The sequence below is a fragment of the Hemitrygon akajei genome, chromosome 10 (assembly GCF_048418815.1).
Source record: "Hemitrygon akajei chromosome 10, sHemAka1.3, whole genome shotgun sequence".
Lineage (NCBI taxonomy): Eukaryota > Metazoa > Chordata > Chondrichthyes > Myliobatiformes > Dasyatidae > Hemitrygon > Hemitrygon akajei.
The window spans coordinates 75,880,941-75,905,597 of NC_133133.1; the positions used below are offsets into that span (position 1 = coordinate 75,880,941).

The 24,657-nt window shown below is 44.6% G+C and overlaps 2 protein-coding genes and 1 long non-coding RNA gene across 4 annotated transcripts in view; 2 read left to right on the forward strand and 1 right to left on the reverse strand.

Moving 5' to 3' along the window:
* LOC140734485 (interferon-inducible GTPase 5-like) overlaps positions 1 to 979 on the reverse strand; it is a 153,909-nt gene extending 152,930 nt beyond the window's left edge. Inside the window, exon 1 of the mRNA XM_073058495.1 lies at positions 901 to 979. The gene's annotated coding sequence lies outside the window, so the exon portion shown is untranslated. The remainder of the gene's footprint in view (positions 1 to 900) is intronic.
* Positions 66 to 11,462, forward strand: LOC140734486 (interferon-gamma-inducible GTPase 10-like). 2 transcript variants are annotated; one of them, XM_073058500.1, is made up of 2 exons: positions 66 to 278; positions 9,848 to 11,462. In XM_073058500.1, the coding sequence occupies exons 1-2, from the start codon at positions 88 to 90 to the stop codon at positions 11,010 to 11,012; spliced, it is 1,356 nt and encodes a 451-aa protein (XP_072914601.1). In that variant the 5' UTR covers positions 66 to 87; the 3' UTR covers positions 11,013 to 11,462. The 2 variants fall into 2 exon arrangements, with proteins under 2 accessions (XP_072914601.1, XP_072914602.1); XM_073058501.1 differs by lacking the exon at positions 66 to 278 and adding an exon at positions 820 to 936.
* Positions 11,463 to 12,788: 1,326 nt separating this feature from the next.
* Positions 12,789 to 23,374, forward strand: LOC140734487 (uncharacterized). The gene is made up of 3 exons (XR_012100549.1): positions 12,789 to 12,929; positions 15,118 to 15,254; positions 22,932 to 23,374. It is a non-coding gene; the product is annotated as an uncharacterized lncRNA (long non-coding RNA).
* The last annotated feature ends 1,283 nt before the right edge of the window (positions 23,375 to 24,657 follow it).

Sequence of the window (24,657 nt, forward strand, 5' to 3'; positions counted from 1 at the left end):
ATATACACGCTTCAAACTATCCGACCCATTCCACCTGCTAATTCGATTTTGCCTTTCAATGCGCCTGTGTTTGGGCGGTTAGGTTATATGCAAGCTGGTGTTGTTAGCTCCGGTAGAAGTCCCGCCCCCGTTCTCGGAGAAGGTGTAGTTTCACTTTCATCGGGCACTTTTACTGAAGATTACAGTTCTTTAGTGAATCCCTTTGATCAGAAGGATTCGCGTTCAAACCCTCCCAGATCCAGAGAAGAAAGTGAGCTGGGAAAATTGCACACAATAACGTGAGTATCTTGCTCTCCCCGCCCGCTTCACTGGGCTCACAAGTCCGGGCGCTGTTCAATTCTGGTTGTTCAGTGATAATATGATGGCGCTTACAACAGGGTCAGTATGTGCGCGGTTCACAGTCCGCGAACAGCAGCGACCCGAAGGGAGATTGAGCCGTTTGAGACTAGTGATGGCCCGAAAGGAGCTGTCTGGATTTTCAGATGTTGGCGGGATTCATGACCAGTTGGGACGGGGAATGAAAGCCATTAGTTCAGGTTTGGAAATGTGCCCCCCCCCCCCGGAAGTAGTGTAAGCAGTAACACCAGCAAGGGCACTTCAACAAGGGAAGTCAACAGTTACAGAGAATGTCAGCTCAGAGAACAGGGGTGACAGGCATAAAGTTATTGACTGCTGTCCGGACATCTGAGTGGTTAATCTGGGGGACGCATTTTCAAATCCAACGCCATTTTAGGGAAATTTAAATCCGTCAAAATAAATAAATCAAGCAGCGTTAAGCAGCGTGGTCAGTGGAACTGCTGGATGGTGTAAAACCCCTCGAGCTCCCTGAGGCCACTGCCGTCCTCTCTCCACAAGCGCTTCCCTCCGGTCCCGGAGCAATGTGGTTAACTTTTGACTGACCTTCGCTCTGACCCAGCAAGACGCACAGAACAGTCGGCAAGTAGAGAGAGACACCGGGTTATGGTTAGGGTTCAGCGTTCGCGAGCAGACTGAGGCAAAGAATGGATTCGCTCTGCAGTGGAGCGAGTCACTAATTTAGGATCCGGGGCAGACCCTTCCTGAATGGGGAAAACGGGAGAGCCCCGCTTCAGGGCTCCGTGAGAATGAAATTCACAAACTGGGTCAAAGGGAGCCAACCATGCTAATGGAGTGGGGGTTGTTTTATAATGGGGTTGGATTTGAGGGGCTAAGTTAACATTGCCGGTTAAACACAATTGTGGGTGAGCGGACCAAGAAAGTAGCTGCCCGAGGACGGCTGATCAAAGGGTATTGGGCTGGAGACAGTCACGGTGAGAGCCCGGCTGTCGAGATGAGCGGGAGGGGACGTGAGGTTTGGCGACACTTGTATCGGGGTAAATGCGGATCCCGACTACACAAATGGCATTTAAAGTTCATTGTTGACTTGGGGAGGGTAATTAATCGAGAGAAACAGGAAGAGACGGCAATCGGCTCACAGTTCAGTAGCAGACTCTTACACAACATGGGAGTACTGTATGGGCCACGTACACGAAAACATCTGCAGATGCTGGAAATTCAAAGTAAAACACACAAAATGCTGGAGGAACTCAGCAGGTCAGGCAGCATCTGGGCAAAAGAGTAAGCTGTCGAGGTTTCTGGCCGAGACCCTTCATCAGGATAGGCACGTAATGGAAGGAGTCAGACTAAAGGGGGGGGGGGGGGATGGGAACTAATGAAGGAGGGGGGTGTGGGCATGACCAGAAGTTCGAGAAATCGATGTTCATGCCGTCAGGTTGGAGGCTACCCAAACGGAATACAAGGTGTTGCTCCTCCAACCTGAGTGTGGCCTCATCATGACAGTAGAGGGGGCTATGGACTCACACATTGGAATGGGAATGGGAAGTAGAATTGCAATGGGTGGCCACCAGGAGTGCTGGGCGAAGCGGTCTCCCAATCTATGTCAGGTCTCACCAATTTACAGGAGGCTACATCGGGAGCACTGGATACTGTAGATGACCCCAACAGACTCGCAGGTCAAGTGCCATTGGAAGGACTTGCAAGGACTGTTTGGGGCCGTGAATAATAACGAGGGAGCAGGTGTACAGAAGGTGGAAACTTTGCTCTGCTTGCGAGGATTAGTACCAGGAGGAAGATGAATGGGGAGGGACGAGTGGACAAGAGAGTCACATAGAGACTGCGGAAAGCGGAAGGGGGGGAGATGACCTTTGACAAGGTGCCACACATGGGGCTGCTTAAAAAGTTAAGAGCCAAATGGCATTATTCAAATGGGTAAAGCAGTGGCTGATAGACAGGAGGTAAAGAGTGGGAATAAAGGGAACCTTTTCTGGTTGGCTGCTGGTGACTACTGGTGCTCCACAGGGGTCTGTGTTGGAACCACTTCTTTTTATGTTATTTGTCAATGACTTGGATGATGGAATTGATGGCTTTGTTGTAAAGTTTGCAGGAAAAATGAAGATAGGTGGAGGGGCAGGTAGTTTTGAGAAAGCAGAGAAGCTACAGAAGGATAGGTGAGGAAAATGGGCAAATTTGTGGCTGCTGGAAGACAGTGTTGGGAAGGGTATGGTCATGTACTTTGATAGACTGTTTTCTAAGTGGAGAGAAAATACAAAAGATCTGAGGCATACAGGGACTTTAGAGTCCTTGTACAGAGTTCCCTGGAGGTTAATTTGCAGGTTAAGTCTGTGGTGAGGAAGACAAATGCAATGTTAGCATTCATTTCAAGAGGACAAGAATATAAAAGCAAAGATGTAATGTTGAGACTTTATAAAACACCGGTGATGACTCACTTAGAATATTGTGAGCAGTTATCTTAGAAAGACAACCACTTATCTTAGAAAGGAAGTCATGACTCTGGAGGGGGTTTAAAGGAAGTTCACGGAAATGATTCTGGGATTGAATGGTTTATCATGTGAAGAGAGTTTAATGGCTCTGGGCCTGTATTCACTGGATTTCAGAAGAATGAAGGGTGACCTCATTGAAACCTATCAAATGATGAATGGCCTTGATATAGTGGATGTGGAGAGGATGCCTCTGTGGTGGGAGAGTCTAAAACCAGAGGACACAGCCTCAGAATAGAGGGGTGTCCTTTTAGAATGGAGATGAGGAGGAATTTCTTTAGACAGAGTGTGGCAAATCTGTGGAATTCATTGCAACAGGCAGCTGTGGAGGCCAAGTTTTTACGTATGGTTAAGGCAGAGGTTGATGGATTCTTGATTGGTCAGGGCATGAAGAGATCAGGGAAGAAGGCAGGAGACTGGGGCTGAGAGGAAAAATGGATCTGTCATGATGAAATGGTGGATCAGACTTGATGGGCCAAATGGCCTAATTCTGCTCCTAAATCTTATGGTCTTATGTGCTTGGTGGTGGGATCCTTTATGAGATGACAGCTATTACAGAGAATTATGTGATGCATGTGGAGGCTATTGGGATGGGGTAGTGGAGTACTATATGGGCCCCAAGTTAACACACCTTCTGTAAGTTGAAAGCTCTGTAAATCTGGCACTCTGAAGCACTACCATGAATTTTAGAATAGCAGGCCATGTGTGACGCAGCCAGAACTTGTGGCTGGTGTTTATGGAGCTGAGTCCATTGGGCAGGCCCTCACCTACTTACTCGTTGCTCTCACACAGTCACAGCTCCTCTCTCGGATATTTTCTCTTTTCCGTCTCAGCCTGGTCTTCAAGGCATTCAACATTGTGGAACTTGTTGTCTTTGCCATTACCTGGAATCCATTCTCAACTATTTCCTTTTTATTCTGACCTATATTACTAAACAAACATCTACCTCCCAGAGCCAGCCTTCATTACAAAGTACAATTACATCATATTTTAACACTTTCATTGTGGCTTACTAATCTGCACTCTGTGTTTCTGTATTTTCATTCCCATTCCCTTTCATTGGTCGTTCTACTTCCATCAGGAGTGGTCAGATGTGAAGCAGAGTCTGGTGTTCATTGTTTTCAATCCCTGTGATGACATTCTGATTGGGTGAACGTACTGTGATCTCTTGGTCTGCCTGTGTGGGTGAGAAGAAGGTGAGTATTAATGCTCAACATGATCCATGGCTGCCTCGCAGAGAAGCACAAAGACACGGATATCATTTGTCAGTAGGGCCAACTGTGGTCCTTCCCACCTGGGAGCTAATCCTGACCTTTTCTGGCATTTTTACGTGCCAAAGAACAAAGGTAACAACAGGACAATTTCTTTAGTTACAATACAACACACCCAAAATGTGTCCCCGAGCTTCATTCATGCATATGCAGACATTTCAGGTCAATTGGGTGTTTCCTAGTTTTCATTGCCTGAGCTACATTTTAAATTTGATCTACAATTGATATTCAGATTTGAAGATTGGTTTCTGTTGAAATTAATATTTGCTATATTTCACAACTACAGAATACACCCTGACAGTCCCTTCTCTTGGCTTTGCTGGACAAAAATAAATTTGTTCTAGTAAAGGCCAAACTTTAAGGAGGATCTAATAAAGTAGGGCAGCAAAAATGCCCTGTAACCCCTTCCACAATTACCTATCATATCCCGTATGTACTTCTACATCTACGCTATCTTCCCTAATGGCTACCCACAAGACTCTAAGCAGAGATTGTTCTAGAAATTTGACCAACAATCTTTAAAACGCAGCTTTGTTATTGGTCTGCCTGTTGCCTCCTTCCCTGCTGGCTGATTGCAGTTTAATCACATTCTTATCTTCATCCTCCATTCTCTGATAGTTAAAACTCAGCAGTGGTTGTCAGTGGTTTCTCTCTGGTCAGGGACACCAGCAAAGTAAATGTATCAGGCTCACAGGTGACCGTTCACACTCCATATCGTGACAAAAGATTGCCGGAATCTTGTAAACTAGCTTCTCAGACCCTGAGAAGGAGGGGTTGGGGTGGTCTCTATTTGAATATCTGCAAGGACCTCACCCCAGTGGCACCCCCTTCTGGGCTGTCCATTCGATCGCTGGCCCAACCTCTAAACAGTTTATTTCTATTCACCCCCATTTCGACTGGGGTGACTGCCTTCAGACGCTGTGTGTAATTTCAGTCTGCCATTCCATTGAAGTTGTGGAACCTGATGACTCTGTTGTAACTCAGATCCCTTCCCATCCATTTTCCACAATATCTTTTCAGTTTTGAGTTATACAACTAATCATCTACCTTCAGCAACCAGCCTTCATTACCGAGTACAGTTACCGTTACCCTTTAATGCTCTATTCACAGCTTGCTGTCGTGGTCTCTCGGTGTTTTCTCCAGTTGGGTTTGTTTTGGGTCTGTTTCCGTCAGGTGTGGTCAGAGCTGATGCAGCCAGCTGGTGGTTATCACTTGGTTCTTTGCAATGACACTGTTACCGGGAACACTTGATCTCTTGCTCCGTCTGTGAGGGTGACAAGAATCACTGGGACTGCTCACCCACATGGGCGTCATTCGTCCGGAGCACCACCTGTAGTTCCATCCACTTGTGAATGAAACCTGTCTTTTCAGCCAGCTTTCTTACCGTGACTCGGTCACCTGGCTGTGGGGGGACTACCTTTTCTTCTGCTGGCTCTCTCCGATCGGCAACATGTCACTGCTGTTTTGCTTGATCCTTCAATGTGTTACCCTGGTTACAGTGGTCCTTCACATCGTCATGTAATCTTACTAAATCAGCATTTGTAGCTTTTTCTCATACACTTGTCATTCCTGTTTTCCTGTTCTTCCACTGACCTCCTCACACTGATGTTGGCTGATTTGTTTCCTTTCTGCTTCTTACTGTCCCCTTTCTGGTGAGCCTTTACTTTAATCTCAGCTCCCTGACTGTGCTTGGCCCAACCCTTGAGACCTCCTGACATGATTCCCACGCATCACTCTGTCTCTCCTCACTGCTTAAGGCTACTGTCTCTCTCTGTGGGTCGAACATGTTCTCTGCCCTTGCCTTGTCCATGTTATTTCTCCTTTTTCTGAGTCAATGACAGCACCCACCTTACTTACTGTGTCTATCCCCAATACAGTACCCTCGTTTTTTGGGCAAGCCAAAAATCTACAGGAATCTGTACTCCCTCAATCTCAAGTATCTGGGGCTAACTTCTCTCCGCCCTCGTTGTTTCATCTCCTTCACTGGTAATGTAAATCACCTCTCCAGTCGTGGGCAAGAGTAGGTCAGTTATCACACCTTCCCTCTTGAGGACGTTGTCCAAAGATGGCCTAAGAGGCCACAACTGCAACAAGTTATCTCCTTTACCATTCTATGTCTATTCCGGCAGTTCCTTGCTAAGTGCCCGTGAAGCAGGCACACAAAGCAAGTCCTAAGTGGCATCTCTTCCCAATTTGCGACTTCTCTTCCCACTCCTCTCGTCTATTTCCCTGGCTCTTGATACTATCATGGGGCAGGTCGATTCCACTGCTATCCCCAAATTTAAAACTCCCTGGTGAGCTGAACTCAAGCCTTCCTTCAGTATTTTCAGGAAGACTAGGTCATCCCTCCCTGGAGTATCCAGCCCTGAATATGCCTCATAAGCTCCATATTTACATTCTGCATAATCCATGGCAGGATCATCAGCTTGAAAGGCATTTCTCCCCGTGACCGCATGGGTTTCCTCAGGGTGCTCTGGTTACCTCCCACAGTCCAAAGATGTACCTGTTGGTAGGTTAATTAGTCATTGTAAGTTGTCCCGTGATTAGGCTAGGATTAAAATCGGGGTGTGGGTGGTGCTGCTGAAAGGGCCAGAAGGACTTATTGCACACGGTATCTCAATCAGAAAAATGGACGCTCTCCAAACCACTGATGTTATTGCTCCTCGTTACTCTCTCCTCCTCTGTAGTCACTGCCTCATTTCCCCCTTAAAGACGCGATACATCTGTTCATTGCTGGCATTCCCAGTAGTTGTCCATGTACCATCCTGCACTCCCTGGACCACACTATCCCAAATATTCCTCAGGCACTCGCTTTTACCAACACATGTCTTTGGTTTCCACCTGGTGAAGTTGAATCATTCCCTTGATTTTGTGCCAGAATTCTGAATTCCAGCTGAACAATGTTGACGTCTTCACCTGCCTGAGAAGCTGCCTCCCCTCCTCCTGAAGTCTAGATCGAGAGGTCTCAAACAGACTTGCAAGAGCTGGGGCATCCGTTGGCAGGCTATGGACACGTGTGTGGGGAGAATGTGGCATCTGTTGAAGACCAAGATAGCAGTCTACAGAGCAGTCATCTTGACCTCTGCTGTATGGCTATGAAACTTGGACCCCATACTGCGGGCATATCAAGATGCTTGACCAGTTCCACCTGCAATGTCTTCGCAATATCCTGGGCATCTCATGGCAAGACAGAGTCCCTGCCACAGAAGTGCTACGAAGGGCCGAGAGCTCTGGCACTGAGACCCTGATCATGAAGGCTCAACTTTGATGGCTTGGACAGGTGGTCCGGATGGAAGACAACCTCCTTCTAAAGATGGTTTTCTCTTCCAAGCTGGCGCATGGCACCAGAAAGCAGGGAGACCCTACAAAGCACTATAAAGACAGCATGAAAGCATCCTTGAAGGCATGCAATATGCCGGTGACTAGTTGGGAGGCCTCGGCCAAAGTCCGTACTGCCTGGCGCCTGGCAGTCTACAAAGGCACCAGCACATTCGAAAAACAGCGGCTGAAGGACCTCGATCAAAAGCGCCAGGACCGCAAGGAGAGACGACCCAACCCTTCAACGTCCATAACGTGCCCGATCTGCGAATGCATCTGCACTTCCCTGTTCGGGCTTCGTCTCATCAGAGGCGTCACTGATGTCATCATCGCTCCCGATGGACATCCAAGAAGAAGACCCAACTTGCAGACCAAAAAAAAATGTTTATTTGTCATATATGTATGCTGGGAAAGCACTGAATCCTTTTTCAATATTTGCTATATTCCATACCTCTAGAAAACACCCTAACAGCTCACTGGGGCATTTTATCCCTATAGATTCCCTAAGGGAGATCCATTCTTCACCCTTTTAGGAATGGGTAGTGGCTAAGACCCACTGTGAGGTTTGGAGTTGCATGACATCTCACAAGTTTGCTCGTAGTATGTCAAGCTATGTCGTCTTTCATTGCTGTGGCCTTAGCTTAGGTAGTTTTTTTATTCTTCATTATACTTCATTGTCACCAAACAATTGATACTAGAGCGTACAATTATCACAGTGATATTTGTTTCTGCGCTTCGCGCTCAGTGTAAATGGAGTTGTGCAGTCCGCTACTCCTTCTGAAGTCAACAATCAATTCCTTCGTCTTGCTGACATTGAGGGATAGGTTATTGTCTTCGCACCATGCCACGAGGTTCATTGTCAAATCCCTAAGAGCTTACACATTTCCTCCATCACTTACCCTCTGCTCATTGATGTGAATCAGCCTGAATTGGAATTCCCCACTGGAAAGGATTTCCTGAGCTAAAATCCTGTGCTGGCAGTAACTCTCATGTCATGAAATCCTCCAGCCACCAGGCAAAGTGATCTGAGTAGCTTTCCCTCCTACTTCTTTGCAAGGACCCCATGAAGTCCACCTGGACGTATTCCTAGGGCCTCTGTGGTTGTGGCTCCTTTATGCCACTATCTGAGTTATGCTCTGTACAAATAATACATTGTGGATGGAATTTCTTTACATCTTTGTCCATCCCAGGCCTTCTGGAGGATTGTAATCATGCTCTGATTCCCTGATGCATCGCTCCATGGAATCAATTTAGTAGTATTTACCTAATCCACATTGGGATTACATGCCTCCGCATGAGACCAGCTAACATCTAGCCCCACCTTTGCTTTTCCTCTGTCTCCAGCAACTAAACTAGCTTTAGTAGTTTTTTCTTCATGCTCTGAGGCAAATTGTTTACATCTTGTAAGGTGATCATGCAGTAGTCTGTCAAATTGAGCTTTCCTGTAGTCCAATTCTTCTTTGCATGTGCCCCTTTCTTTTATTTGTGCCTCTTGCTGTACCTGACACTATTTTCTCTCCTGTGGCTCCAGTATATCCATGCTAATTCCAATAATAAGCAGATACGAAGCAGGAGAACAGAGCCCATCCATGAGGTCTCCCCTTTGTGATCACCTCAATCTCAGCAAAGCCATAGCAAAGATTTGCACCCACACACACACAAAAACACTCATCTGTACTCTGACTGTATATAGCCTCCCAAACCACAATACGTACACCCTTGTATAACCATATGCAACTGTGGGCCCTATCTCATCAAGCTACCCAAATGCTGTCTGTAGCCAGTCCTTTACACAAAGACACACACACTTCACACTTTTATATATAGAGTTCAGCACCCAGACATATTCTACAATATTTCATCACCCATCGTCATTGGCTTGAACAGATCCAAGCATGGGTGCCATATTTAAAAATGCTCATCCCTCAGGACTGCTGAGGTTGCTGGCCATGAAGAGGGTGATGAATATATCCAGAAGAAATCCCAAATGTGACTGGCTAAACTAAGCTATTGTAAACCAGAAGATTCGCTCGGAAGGTATGCTGTGTTAAATAAATACTTCGTGTGGCTCAGTTAGAACAAGGTGCACTAGTGGAATTTGTGCAAGTGTTGTTCTCACAGCCTGTCCCCACGTGGGCTGATGTTACCATGTTTACCCATGGCTCTTAGCCCAAGTTGCACAGAACTGCTGCCTTACCTGATAGATTTCTTCCCCGCAGTGTGTCTGGCCATTGTTATCTGAGTGTGCTATGAGTAAGTTAGTGGGCTGTCTGCTTTCTTATTTTCATCAGGCCTGTGCCCAGACAGAAGTCCCCATTGTTAGTGAAGCCCTCTGTACTGTTCAGAGGCAGTAATGCAGGGTCCGGTGACACAGACTGAACAACTAATGCCTTGAATATTCCCAGTGTCAGGTTGATGTTTGTGAACTTATTTTCCTTTCAGGAATAAAATGCCTGCCCTGTCCAAGTACTTCAGTGATGAGGAGGTGAGAAGCCTACAGTCCATGTACAGTAAAGGTGATGTGGTAACGGTGATCCTTGAACTGAAGCGGAAGGCAGAGGATTTAACCGGTGTGAGGATCGACATTGCTGTGCTGGGTGATGTGGGCTCCGGGAAATCCGCCTTCATCAATGCCATGAGGGATGTTCGGAGTGACGATCCTGAAGCTGCTCCAACTGGGAATGGTGAAGCCAGCAAGGAGCCAACTGCCTATTACCATCCATCCCTGCCAGACATTCAGCTCTGGGATCTCCCAGGATTAAACTCCTTTGGTTTTGAACTGAACCGTTACCTGAAACAAGTGAATTTTGAAAGCTATGACTTCTACATCATTGTATCTCAGGCACGATTCAGAGAGTGTGATGGTGAGCTGTCCAAAAGGATTCAAGAACAGCAGAAGGAGTTCTACTACATTCGGTCCAAAATTGACAATGACGCCTATTCTATGCAGATGCAAGGCGTTGACTTAAGTCAAGGGCAGATGCAAATCATCCAGGACTGTCTTAAAAACTTTCAAAGTGTTGGAGTCAAACCACCAGCCATTTTCCTGATCTCCAGTTTCGATGTGAAAGAATATGATTTTCCAAAATTAAAGTCTACCCTTGCCACTGATCTCCAGAGAATAAGATTAAAAGCTTTCCAGCTCTCGATTGAGAAGATGATGTGGGAAATCCAACTTTGTTCAAGCCACAGGAGGAAGGTCTGGTTGTGGTCTGTCATTTCTGGGGTGCTAGGCTCAATTCCCGCCTCAGGCTTTCCCCTCCTCGCTGCCATTGTCTCCACTGTTGCTGGGTGGATTCATATCCGGCGACAGTTTAGCATCCGTGAACAGGAGCTGCGCAGGTTGGCCAACAAGGTTGGCCAACCCCTCACAGTACTCCTTAATACAAGGCAGCCCCGCAGCTGGTTTTCAGCAACTGTTAGCACACTACTGGGGGCCCTCACTGTGGGTTGCACTTCATATAGGTTCACACACAATATCTCTCCATGGGCACACTTTGCCATTGGGGCAGTGTCCTCTTTTGCTTTTGCTTTCCACTTTCTAAAGAGCTCACTGTATCACCGCTCGCAAGATGAACGAGCTCTTGCCAAGACAGCACTTCAGTGAGATGGCAGTGACCTTTATCAGGCTGCACGTCTTTCAGTGGTCCCCATTACCAGTCCAGAATACCACAGTACTCAGAATACTCTCCAACAGTTGGGTTGGGTTTGGAAAAGAGAATCACATCCATTTTCTACCACCTGATACCTGCACACTTGACATATTGTAGAAGTATCAGTATAGAAATAGCTCAATATAAACTATTGATACCATTCTGTATTTCACTTTTGTTAACTGTAACTTGTTGTTCCATATCATTGGAACTTCTGTGCTTGAAGCTGTGCTGTAACATTCGCAGAAACCAAAAGGGCTCATTTCACGCACACTGGGACCTTGGGCACATTTGAATCAGTCCCCTGAACGCCTAAACCTGGGCATGATTCCCACAGAGCTGTAATTTGTTGTGATGAAATTTCCCTGGTTCGCTGTTCTAAATAAACTATCACCTAAACATCAGATCACACTATTGTCTTCCCTTGAATTTGTCTGTTCCCTTTCCTGAAGTCCAGAATCACAATCAGGTTTATTTTTGTTGACATAGGTTGTGAAATTTGTTGTTTTGCAGCAGTTTCAAAAATAAGTAAGTAATTCCAAAGAGGAATGACGAGTTAGTGTCCGTGGGTTCATGGACTGTTCAGAAATATGATGGCGGAGGGAAGAAAGCTGTTCCAACAGAATCGGTTTAATATCACCGGCATATGTCAACCTTACGGCAGCAGTGCAATGAAATACATGATAAATAAATATAGAGAAAATAAACTGAGTTACATTAACTATATACACGTCTATTAACTAGTCAAGTTAAAATAAATAGTGGAAAATAACGGAAATAAAAAAAGTAGTGAGGTCGGATTCGTGGGTTCAATGTCCATTTAGGAATCGGACGGCAGAAGCTGTCCCTGAATCAGAGTGTGCACCTTCAGGTTTTTTTTACCTCCTTACTGAGAAGAGGAAGAGGGCATGAGCGGGGGTCATCACGGTCCTGTATCTCTTCTGAGGTGGTAGTAACAAGAACAGGGCACGTCCCTGATGGTGAGGGTCCTTAATGATGAATGCTGCCTTCTTGTTGAAGATATCCTCACATGGGGAGGGTTGTATCTGTGAGTCTACATCCGGTATGCTGCAGAAGAACCCAGGGATCTGATTTTAGCCTTTGCGATATTAGAGGGTGTGTGTATTGAAATAGCATATTTTTTAAATCAGTCAGAGGTACATGATTCTTTGTATAAATAACTGCCGGCTGTTCGTAAACAGTTTTATATCAAGTTCTGCAAACATACATTATCACAGAATTGGTACATGCCTTCAACACACACTAGGTGAGCTGGGTGTAGTATCATAGACCTGTCAACAGAGAGAGATCTGCAAAGAGCGAATATACACTGGGTGCTAGCTGACGTCTCAGGAGGGAGGAGAGTAGGGAGGGAGCAAGACGACCTGGATGGGGAGGAATGAAGAGGGAGAGAAAGATTATTTGCTGGTTTGAGAGATATCCACCAGATGGCAATCTTAATAAAGGAATCCGGTTCACTTCTCCACAGAACAAAGTAGACGCAAGCACCACAGTTATTTAAAACATTGGTATACGTTGGACTAACTAAAACAAACATTATTTTTCTAATACATAGACCTCTGCTGTAGACTAGTTGTTCAACCCAGTCTTTACACAACAGACGTGTGAGAACTACAATCCCCAGCAAAGAAAATCCCGTCTCGGCACCTGCGCAAAGAGCGCCAGACAAGAAGCTTGATTGACGTATATGCAACCCAATCAAAAGAAGGCGTTCTCAGCAGCGCCCTATCGGCGAGTAGCGAGCCGTTCCAGGTTTAGGCTGACCTGTGGAGGGAAATAAAGCGAGTGAAGCGGAGCTCTGAGCACAGAGCGGAGAAGTCAACGATTGAAGCGGCTGGAAAACGGTGCAGGTAAGGTCGAAAATCAGCCAGCAGCTCGGCAGTCATTGGAGACATATCTTTGCACTAATGTTAGCAGATCTGTGTTCTAAATTACATGTCAGCAGTATTTTCCCGATTTGCTCCGGACTTTTAATTTTTATTTTGTGCGGATGTTGCATTCCGTAGGATTTTTCGGGGGAAATAACGCAGATTTGTTGATCAACATAGCGTGTAACCAGAATCGAGTCCAGTGCTGCCACAGTTGTTTGCAAATAAGTCTGTTGAAATTTAACATTAAAACAGAATGCAGCTTGGTGTGTTATTCATGTCTATCCCAGAGTAAGTAAATCCGCAACGGGAGGCTACATTGGATGCAGGGAAAGGACTAACGTCAGGGAAAGCGAAGAGGTCTATTGAGTGCTTTCATTTGTAAATGAAGAAGAACGTGTTGTGAAGTACTGAATGAACACCCACCTGTTTAAGAGAGGTGGCTTTACCGGAGATCAGGTGTGTAGAAATTGGGTGCGTTCTCTCTGCGCTGGTTTCAAGTCAAGTTTATTATTGACTGTACATATATACAATCAAACAAAATAACATTCCTCCGGACCACGGTGCACCCACACTGTGCATTGCATATTCTTACTCTGGGCAGGGTGCTCCAACTCCTGCAAAGAGAAACTTTTTGGAGGTCGGAAATACGATGTGATCCACGAAAGTTCTTATCTACTGGCCGCTCCTTATGCGCCATGAGCTAAATTTGTTGACACCAGTTTGCTCCTGAATCGGGAGTTTCCTGGTACCGATCCCAGAAGTGAGGTGAGAGGGATTGCCTGAGGGAGCAAGGCAGGATCGATGTTGATATGTTTTCACTTGTAGAGAAGTTTCAAGTAAAGGGTTTTAGTTTCATAGTAAGGATCTAGTCATATGCACCAGAGGTTTATTTTCTGAGGGCATTGCATCGGGCGGCAACCTGGCCGTTTCTTCAGCAGTTGTCTCTCTCTCACGAGGCCAAGTTGCTACTCGACGCTCAAGCCAGCACGGGTGGAAGCGTGCAAGGACGGAGTCGAACCCGGGGCCACGCCTCGAAGTACTGTGCGGATGCCTCTACACCACCGGCTGAGGGCATCGAATCTTGGAATTTCGGCTTTGCCCTAGAAAACTAATTAGAAATATTTAATTTTTGAAAGTTTGGAGAATTGGCACAGAAGGGAGAGTGAGGCCAAGGGTAGGACAGCCATGATCATCTTGAATGGTGAGTTAGGCTTGACGGGCCGAGTGGCCTATTCCTGCTCCTACTTCTTGTGTTCCTGACCACATGGGAACATCGAGCGTAACATCCAACAGTCTTGGTGAAACTACCCAGGAGCACAAAGGGGCAGTCACTCCAGAGGTTGAAGTCAGACCTCTCACAAAAAAAAGTTGTGGTTATTGGAGGTCAATCAACCCAGCTCTCAGACATTACTGTAGGATTTCCATGGAGTGTGCTTCTCGACCTAATCACCTTCAGCTGTTTCATCAATCAAATACATTGGAGGTTCTTAAAAGAGGTTTAGAGTATGAGGAAGGTGGAGGGATATGGACATTGTGTAGGTAGGAGGGAATAGTTTTTGGATTACTTTTTAGCTGTCTCAGCTCTGCGTTGTGGGTTGAAGAGCTTGCTCCTGTACTGTACTGCACTGCTCTACTTGGTCTTTCATGAGAAGCAATTCTGTCTGCAACTCTGCAGATATTGTAGCAATCTGTATCCCAAGTGCAGCATAGCCAGATGGCATTCAAGCAAAGACCATTGAATGACAATCTCTGACTGGGAGAATCTGCCACTTCATTCTGCCATTTGGAGACTGACACCAGTAATTCCACCAGATGGACAGCGGAGGCAATCAATCAGTGTACAGGAATGCCACCACTGCAGCTTTGCTCTGGTGTGAGGTGGGGCAGTCTGTGTATCTGTATTTCATAGGTGGGGCCTCTCTAGTTGCTTGTTAGTTTAAAAAGCTGCATAACACTTCGTATTGCTCTTAGGTTGCCATTGATGCTTTCATGGATAGAGCATGTGTCAAACATGTCATTAAGTTACTTCTTTCCTCTATGTAATAAACTCCTTGTCCCTCGTCCTGAGTTAGGTCCAATTTACTATTTGAGTGTTTGCCATTTCTTTTGGCACCTCTTTTCCTCTTGGGAAAAGTTTGTAAATGACAAGTATGTTTTTTTTGTTTAGTTACAGTGAACAGCAAAAGATGTCAGACCGACCAGATGATGCTCAGAAACAGACCATGATGGAGGTGAAGAATTTTAAAAGGAACAGCTTAAAGAAGGCACAAACCCATGTAAAGGAAGTGCTGCCGACGAAAGAGGGTGTGTATCGTTATGTGTGTGTGTGTGTGTATGAGAGAGTGTGCACTGTGTGTGTATGATACGCACTGTGTGTGTGCGTGTGCGTATGATATGCACTGTGTGTGTGTATGATACGCACTGTGTGTGTGCGTGTGCGTATGATATGCACTGTGTGTGCGTGTGTGTGTCCCAGCTACCCTGTACAATTTGAAATGAAATCTGCAAATCATAACATGAGAGATTATACAGATACTGGAAATCCAAAGTGCTGGACACACAAAATGCTGGAGGAACTCAACAGGTCAGGAAGCATCTATGGAAATGAATAAACAGTCAATAATTTGGGCCGAGACCCTCCTTTAGGACTGGAAAGGAAGGGTGAAGATGCCAGAATTAAGAAGATGGGGAGTGGAAGGAGGATAGCTTGAAGGTGATGGGTGAAGCCAGCTGGCTAGGACAGGTAAAGGGCTGGAGAGGAAGGAATCTGATAGGAGAATTGACCATAGGAGGAGGGGAGCCAGAATGAGATGATAGGCAGGTGAGAAGAAGTAAAAGGTCAGAGTGGGGAATAGAATAAGAGGTAAGGGGAGGGATTTTTTTTTCCCTGAAAGAGAAATCAATATTCATGCCATCAGGCTGGGGGCTACCCAGATAGAATATAAGTTGTTGTTGTTCCACCAGGAGGGTGGCCTCATCTTGGCACAAGAGGATGCCATGGACTGGCTTGTCAGAACAGGAATTGGAATTAAAACTATTCGACCACTGGGAAGTTCAGCTTTTGGCAGATGGAGCAGAGGTGTTTATCAAAGCTGTCCCCAGTTTACGACAGGTCTCACCAATGTAGAGGAGGCCACATCGGGAGCACCGGACACAGTAGACAACCCCAGAAGATTTGTAGCTAAGTGTTGCCTCACCTGGAAGGACTGTTTGGGGCCCTGAATGGAGGTGAGGAGGAGGTGAATGGGCAGGTGTAGCACTTTGGCTGTTTTGCAGGAATAAGTGCCAGAAGGGGGATTAGTGGGGAGGAGCAAATGGACAGATGAAATGCTAAGAATAACAGTTGGTGTGAAATATCTGTGGGGTGAGTTAATATTTTAGATCATTGCTGAGGATCCTAGTTGTCTTTATTTCAGATTTCTGGTGTCTGTATTATTTTGCTTTCACTCTAGTAATTGGCAGTGTCCTGTGACCTTTGCTGGAGAAGGTTTGTCAGGCAGTGTCATGGTTTTGTTGCTCGTGTGGTAGGGTCTGGTTTCGCGGAGGTTCCTGGAAATGCATGGGTTGGGGAGGACGTGGTACTGCCGAGACCACCCACAGCTTGCAAGGTCATGGAGTCTGGAACAAGGGGTATGTAGATGTTTGGGAGCCCATTCAGTGTGAGAATGCAGTTGACTGCAGGAAATGGTTATTGAACTCTGCTGTGGCTGAGGAGATGGATGAGCAGTCATTTGCCACAGGCTTGTTGTTACTAATCCCAAGTAGGTGCTTCCCTGTCCTGGAAGAGAGGGGGACCAGAGTCTGTGACTGGGCTGGATGATAATTAATATGCCTGCCAGTGGTTCAGTGTGGAATTTCAGTGGCTTGGATATTATTAAATGTGGTGTATATGAATTACAGGCTCAAATAAGTCATTCAATATCATAATCATGCTAGCCACACTACAGTAATCCCAGTAAGTCCATATTCCTCTATGCCTTGCCTGTTTGTGCCTATATCAATTTCTCTTAAACATGATTGTATCCAATTTCCACCACCTCCTCTAGCAGCACATTCCAGATATTGACTGCCTTTTGTCCCCATCATGGGGGATAAATTCTTAATATTTACCCTACGTAGCCCCTTTTAAAAAATATTTCTATCAGTCTACTCCTCTGTTCCACAGTAAACAAGCCCTTTCTATCCAATTGCTCCCCATGACCAAAGTCCTCCAACAATGATTTAATGAAGGTTATTGGATGAATGTCACAGTATGCTAGGCTAGTGTTATTCTAGCTGTGCCTGCCAACAAGCTGTGCATTCATGTCCTTGCTCCTTTATATCAGATTGAGACGTAATCTCCTCGACTGTCCACTTGTGTGACTTACCAGAGTGCTGCAGATGGGCAACCTGTCTCCTTGCCATCGTACTGACAGGGATTCCATCAGTATTGGGCGTGCATTTCATCTTGGCTGCTTTACAGACCTCTCCACATCATAAAGTTAGATCACCATGGTAATGTAGCAGTTAGCATTACACTTTTAGCTTGGGGCATTGGAGCTTGATTCCAGTGCTGCCTGTACGAAGGTTGTACATCCTTCCTGTGGAGTTCCTGCAGGCACTCCGGTTTCCTCACACAGTCCAAAGATCTACTGTTTATTAGGTTAATTGGTCATTGTAAATTGCCCTGTGACTAGGCTAGGGTTAAATAGGTGGGTCTCCGGGCAGTGCGGCTCATTGGGCCAAAAGGGCCTGTTCCATGCTATTTCTTTTAGAAAAAAGAAAGCAAGCACAGAACCAGGTTCTTCAAGCCACAACGTGTTAGACACCACATAAATTTCTGTACAAATCCTATTTGCCAGCCTTCAATGTGTTGGTATTTCAAGTACCTATTGAAATACTACAAAAATATGAGAGAGTGCCTCAAGCAGTGCATTCCAGACCCTGGCTGCAACAAGTTCTTCCACTGTGTCAATGTTGCCACCAGTTAGAAGCTGTAACTGCTACTCCTGCTCTTGTGTGGCTTTGGTACAGGCTGGTTAAAACCAGGTACAAAATTGAACCCCATGAACGTTTGGAGACACAATGAATACTGTGCTCTCTACAGACATCATGATTGTGTGGCTGTGTGAATCTTTCAGGCACCCTGCATTGGATCAAACAAGTGAATTAACACAACATCATAGGAGCAGGCCACGGGGCATAGAATAAGGCGCTTCTCCTCACCTGGCAATCCTCCCTTTCCATGTAATATTATCACACCTGATTTACACTCAGCCTCAATTCTTGTGCACCAGTTCCCTATGGCCCTAAATTGTCTGATTGTTTAAAAAATGTACCCATATCCCCTCTTATAAAAACCACCAAATAGTCCATCCTTCTCAACCCCGGGTAGAGAATTCTTCTGCCATTCCAGAGCTACTGTCTGATTAAGTGCGTGTGTGTGTGTGTGTGTGTGTGTGTGTGCGCGCGCGTGTGTGTGTGTGTTATCCTTTGCCATCTTCAGCTGCAGTGGTGTGCTTATCTGCAGGAAGGTGTTATCTTGCATTAAGTCACAACTAACTCTGGTTTGGAGGTGTGTTTTTCCTCGGCTTCGCAGCTGACATGTCTTGTGCACCTCTCCAAAAACAACAAAGGCAATTATATAAGTACACAAAAAGGAAAACAAATTGAAGCAAAATGTGGAAAAAGGGTGGCTTCATTCTGTGAAAGGGAAGAACAATAGGCTGCAGGAGTGAATCCTCTCCAATGCTGCAGGATTCTATGACAATAAATATTAATCGTCAAGCCTATTGAAATTTTCTGCAGTTAAAACTGCAATAGTTCATTAATTTAGGATAGTGGTTAAATTGATTTGCACATCACAAATAGATCTTTCACTCATGCATCAATTAATTAACCTAATAAGAACTGCATCCAAAAGCAATTACCAAAGATGAGTTCTTCCTATTGAATACCATGCATCCATTTAAGGTTAATGGAGTGGTGACTTTGCCCAGGGGAATGGCCATATGGATGACAGCCAAATTAATGAAAAACTGATCTGGAAATGTAATTGTAATCACTGTCTGTATGGTCTGAATATTTATCTGTTCTGTGAGTATTACAGGAACACAAATGTATGAACATATGAGCAGGTGCCTCTCAGAGCAACCCCACCATTCAATGTGATCATGGCTGATCTGCCCCAGGCTTGTCTCTTCTTCTGTGCTAGTTTTTCACAACCCTCAGTTCCCTAATCTCACAAAACTTCGTTAACTTCCTCCTTAAATCTCCTCAGTGATCCAGCCCTCAGTTTTCTGAGGCAGAAAAAGTCACTCCACTCTCTGAGAAGAAGGTTCCTACAGACCTCCATCTTAAATAGCTGCCCTCTAATCTTGTAACTGTGTCCCTTCGTTGGAGACACTTCCACTGGTGGAAACATCTCACCATTTGCCCTGTTGGCTCTCTTGGGATGCTATCTTCAAACATGCTTTCAATCCCACTATTCTGAATGCCAAAGAATAGAACCATATCTTTTAACTGCTTGTGATCAGACATTTTTCTCATCCATATAATTAAACTGGCGAATGACTTTCTCCCATTCTAGAATATCATTTCTTGTATAACAGCACCAACACTATGATAGTACTCTAGATGTGTCCTAACTAATGCCCTATACAATTGTCAAATACTTATCCATTTATCATTCCAAATTACTTAAACATAAATATGCTAAACCTTCCCAACCACTTGGTGCAGTTGCTTGTTAACTTTGTGATTCATGTACACTAACACTTGCTGTAGATCTCTCTCTACTCCACACACTTATATTTTTCCTCTATTTGGATATCAATTTAACATCAGATTCCTCTTATCAAAGTGCACAACCTCACATTTTCCCACGTTAAATTTCATTTACTACATTTTTGCCCACTCGCTCAACCTATCGATATCCTATTGCAGAGTTTAAAGCTGCTTACCACAACATGCCCTCCCACCTATTTCTGTGCCATCAGTAAATATGGACGCCTCCACATGATTTAGTATAGCTAGTAAATGTTTGATGGTCAAAACTCATCAAAAGGCACTCCACTAGTTGCATCCTTCAAGCCTGAAAAAAGATCCATTTATTCTGACTTTGTGATAACAAGTTTTCAGTCCATGTTAACACACCTCCCCAAACCCCATACTACAGGGGTCTTGTGTGCCACCCTTTTATGTGAATCCTTGTCAAATGTCTTCTGAAAAACAATTTATAGAACACACATAGGCAGCATCTATGGAAAAGAGTACAAAGTTTTGGCTGAAATGTTGACTATTTACTCTTCCATAGATGCTTCCTTGGCCTGCTGAGTTCCTCCAGCAGTTTGTGTGTGTTGCTCGGATTTCCGGCATCTGCAGATTCTCTCTTGTTTGTGATTGGATAAATAAGCTGTAATTTGTTTCTCTATTGACTCTGCCTTTTGAAGAACCCTAGCATATTTTGTCACAGGCTTTACTATGCTGAATTGGTTTGATTACAAGAAGCTTTCCAATTGACTGAGTCTTTCATGATTATAGACTTCAACAACTTCCCAACAACAGGAGTTAAAATAGTTTGCTTATATTTTCCTGCATTTTTTTTTACCTTCCTTTGTCTTGAAGGAAAGAGCCACAGTTGTGTTTTGTTTTCTTAGTTGTGGGAGTGGACCGTGCCTTGAGAAAGCCTTCAACGAACAGCACCACTATCTCTGCAGACACTGTAAATCCTAAGGTGCAAACCATTGGGTGCTAGTGAATTATCTGCCTTTAGTTCCATTAGCTTTTCTAATGCCTTGTAACAAGCAGTACCTTCAGAGACATTATCCTTCTATGCTTATTACCTTTCTGATATCGGGATATCTTCCAGCACAAAATACTGATTTAACATAACTGCCATTTCTCATTCCCCAAAGTTAATTTCCTAGTCACACTCTCCAAGGGTCCATTCCTTATCTTAGCTATCCCTTATTTATATATCCATACAGGTTCTTGATGTTTGTTTTGATATCACTTGCCGATTTTAGATCATAACCAGTGTACAAATTCCTCCTCAGCTTTTCTAGCCTTGTGCTGGTGCCTGTGCAGTTCCCCATCCTCGAGCCCACCTTCAGCCCTTGCCCTTTGTAAGCTCTAGGTTTAGGTCTTATTTTGTTTTCTTAACCTCCTTTATTAAACATAGACAGTTCATCTTTCTCAGGGAATCCCTCTTTCATATTGGGATAAAGTTCTTCTGAGCAGTATAAGCTAGCTGCTTAAACAGCTGCCAGTACTCATACTACCCCTGAGCCTACTTACCCATGTCCACTCCAAAAAAAACCTCAATCTCTTTACTTAAGTGGAAGGTAAGTATGTTGAATTATGGAACATTAGTTTAATTTTCTAAGCTTGCTCGAACTTGGACTGTAATATTTCAAGGAGTAAGGGAATTAGAAATGAAATAGCTTTGTTATTGAATCTAGCGTGGAAATTACTGCTTCTACTAAAAGATAGTCTGAACACTTGGATGTTCAAAATGATCATGAAACTAATCAGAGTTGGCATGGAATTATCAAGCTTTAGGACATACCATAATTTAGTTGGAAACTTTGTCACTGGCGTGATGTGTAATGCAGGATTGATGAGCATTGCTCATATGGGATTTGATAAGAACTTCATACCATGCCACATGAGATCAGGAAAAAGGAGATGGGGGATGGGCTGGGAGACAGTTGGCTGTTTGAAATAGAGATGAAAGGGATTTATTTTTAAAATGGTGGGGTTTTGGGAGAGGGCTAGACAATATCACTGAAGGAGCTATAGCATTGCTTCAACTTTATTTTGAGATGGCACTTAAGCCTTGAGTACTTGGTGCTCTCATTACCTAAAATGTCCATTAAAATATTTGTGGTATGCTTTGTGCCACATGAAAATTCTTTAACTTATTGGCTGATCAGGTAGTTGACTGGTTATCATGCTCTTGTTGGCAATGTCAAAGCTCAGTCTGATGTTGGAGAAGGGCAGTTCAGAAGTTCCTCTGTCTTTGGCATAGTAAAGAAATAGTGGTTTTATTGTGAGAGCTGGAGGGACCCAGAAGAGAAGAGTTCTTAAAATGAAGGCAGCTACGGCGTGGGTGGAATTGAGGCACATTCTCACCCCTAATAACTCTCTCTTCCAAACATAAGGGGCGTTAGTTGCACAATACTGATAAGGTCAGGATTATATCTGTTAGGTGAAAATTTTGTGCACTGTGCAAGAATGCCGACAATGGAGTTGAGTTCCAGGCATGCCTTAGAATTAAATGAAGAAACATCCTTCAGGGGCTGAACAGCCTGTTCTATGTGTGCACTTGGAATTATTCCACATTTCAAACAAAACTCTTAAAACCGACCTGATCTAAATTAATCCTGTATGTGAGTGTGTGTGGTGGTGGTGGTGGTTGGGGGGGTGTGTTTCAAGGAATTTCACAGCATTCCTTGTTCCAAATTTCCTTCCCACACGCTGATTATTCTCAGAGGCTTTGGGAAGGCTCCACCAGCCCCTTTCCCTGGTTTCGCTGTTAATTACCAGCATATTGTCACCCTCAGCAGAGGGTGACCTCCTGTTACAGTTCTGGATATCGGCCATGCATTTGCAAGGAAATCTGCACCAAATTGAATCTGGAATGAAGAACAAACTACACATGCATAATTTTAACCAGTACACCCCAGTATTTCAGAATGAGTTGGGTGTGGTTCATGAATGTTTATCCAATTTATTAAAAAAAAGACTTGGAAACCAAGACTAATTCAAAACTAATGCAAACAAAGTAACTTTTTTTTCTTGCACAATCCAGCAGTCGGTTGGACTAATGTTCAGCTGATAGCTGGACAGATTAAAGCCCCTGCAGGCGCAAGGGTATTGACTGTTCCCTTTAGTAGGAAGTTGGTGTATTTACCTATTAGAAAGCAGCCCCGTTCGCAATTGGTGATGTTCTTCTTTTAGCAGAGATATGGCTGGCTAACTGGATTCCTGTTGTTGCAGTGATTCAGCAAGAGAAGGATGCAATTAAGTCAACCTCCTGATAGAAGCTGGTTCCCTGCTGCTTCGCCGATGTGCATTCCAAACGCCAACCAGTTTGCTTTATACACAAGTCCGGCACGTTCATAATCAGAGCACTGTGCCTTGAGGACCCTCGCCTTCTGATATTCAGGGCACATTCCACTTGTATTTGGTGATTATATCTTCTGTTGTTTATTTGTTTTGCTTTTGACACCGCTTTGAGCGCAGAAAAGTGGGAGTAATGTAGGCCAGGGTGAGGGTGGCAGATACTGGGTTTTTGCATGGCAGATCCCAGCTGGGTTTAGACAATGTAATGGTGATTTGTGGCTGTTCTTTTTATTTTTGCCTTCCAATTTAAAAAAAACACACAAAACTTAACTCATTGTTTAATATGGAAAAGAAATAAAATGTACATTTGAAATAAATTGATCTTGTTTTGTCTTTGGTATCAAGAGTTGCAGTCTGATTTTGGGTTGGGTGAATACAATTTCTGAAAGAGTGCTTTTCTCAGAAGTGAGATATTTAAATACAGTACAGCTGGACAAAAGAACTACACTACACAAATGTTTTGCTAAAACGGGTGATAACTCAAGCTGAAGTTCATGGGAGTTTACTGTATGTAAAATAACTTGGTACATAAGATAGTTAAACTTAGACATCCTAATGCTATACGTGATGATGATGATGTCGACTCAGGCCTAAGAGGCTAGCGTCGGGCATTTTCATGCTTTACAAGGCACAAAACGAAAGACTGTGTGGCACGCCACTCCTCACACAGAGATTTTGCAGTATTTTTCTTTATTTGACGAGGTCAAGTTGCGAGCTCAACACTCAACCCGGCACGGATGGGAAGCGTACTCAGGACTGGATTCGAACCCAGGAACCTCCGTTCCGGAGTCCAGCACTGATGTCACTATGCCAACAGACATCAGTGTTGGCACATCTTCACCTCTGCTATACAAGAGGGTATCTAAGCAAGGCATTTTCCCACGCTGAGGTATATAGAGGTGAAGATGGTCATGGGCCTTGCCTAATTTAGGGGAGGAAACTATTGGAGAAACAGCTATAGTGAAAGGGGGGCTCTCACAAAACTTGTCAAAGTAGCTGTTTGAATGTACTGTCTGAGAAAATTTATCCCACAGCTATAGGAAAACATGGGTTCCCCTGGAGTACATTAAGAGCTCAAAGAGGTAACAATGAAGGGTTAAGGTTAACATCAAGTGATGCTCTCAGCAGTAGAGTGTGGTGGGCAGTCAGAGGGATAGTAGTGTGAATGAGAGCAAAGGGGTATTAAGTGATAGTAATGAGCACAATTTACATCTGTGAACAAGAGAAGTAGGCTGTTTGGCCCATCAAGCCTGTCCCACCATTCAACATGACCGTAGAAAAGTACAGCACAAAAACAGGCACTTTGGCCCATCTATTCATGCTGAGCCATTTAAACTGCCTACTCCCATTCACCTACACAGGGTCCATAGCCCTCCTTACCCCTACCATCGAGCTCGCATACACCACACTGCCAGCCTGATCCACATTTTCACTACCCTCTGAGTGAAGCAACTTCCCCTCGTGAGCCCCTTAAACTTTACACCTCTTACCTTTTAACCCATGACCTCTAGTTGTAGTCCCTCCTAACTTCAGTGGAATTAGCCTGCTTGCATTTACTCTATCTATACCCCTCATAGTTTTGAATACCTCTATCAAATCT

Bases quoted from the DNA above. Each gene is read 5' to 3' on its own strand.
- LOC140734486 (XM_073058500.1), top strand. From the start codon at position 88: ATGCAAGCTGGTGTTGTTAGCTCCGGTAGAAGTCCCGCCCCCGTTCTC. The intron at 279-9,847 runs GTGAGTATCTTG...TTTTCCTTTCAG, and splicing joins GGAAAATTGCACACAATAAC to GAATAAAATGCCTGCCCTGT.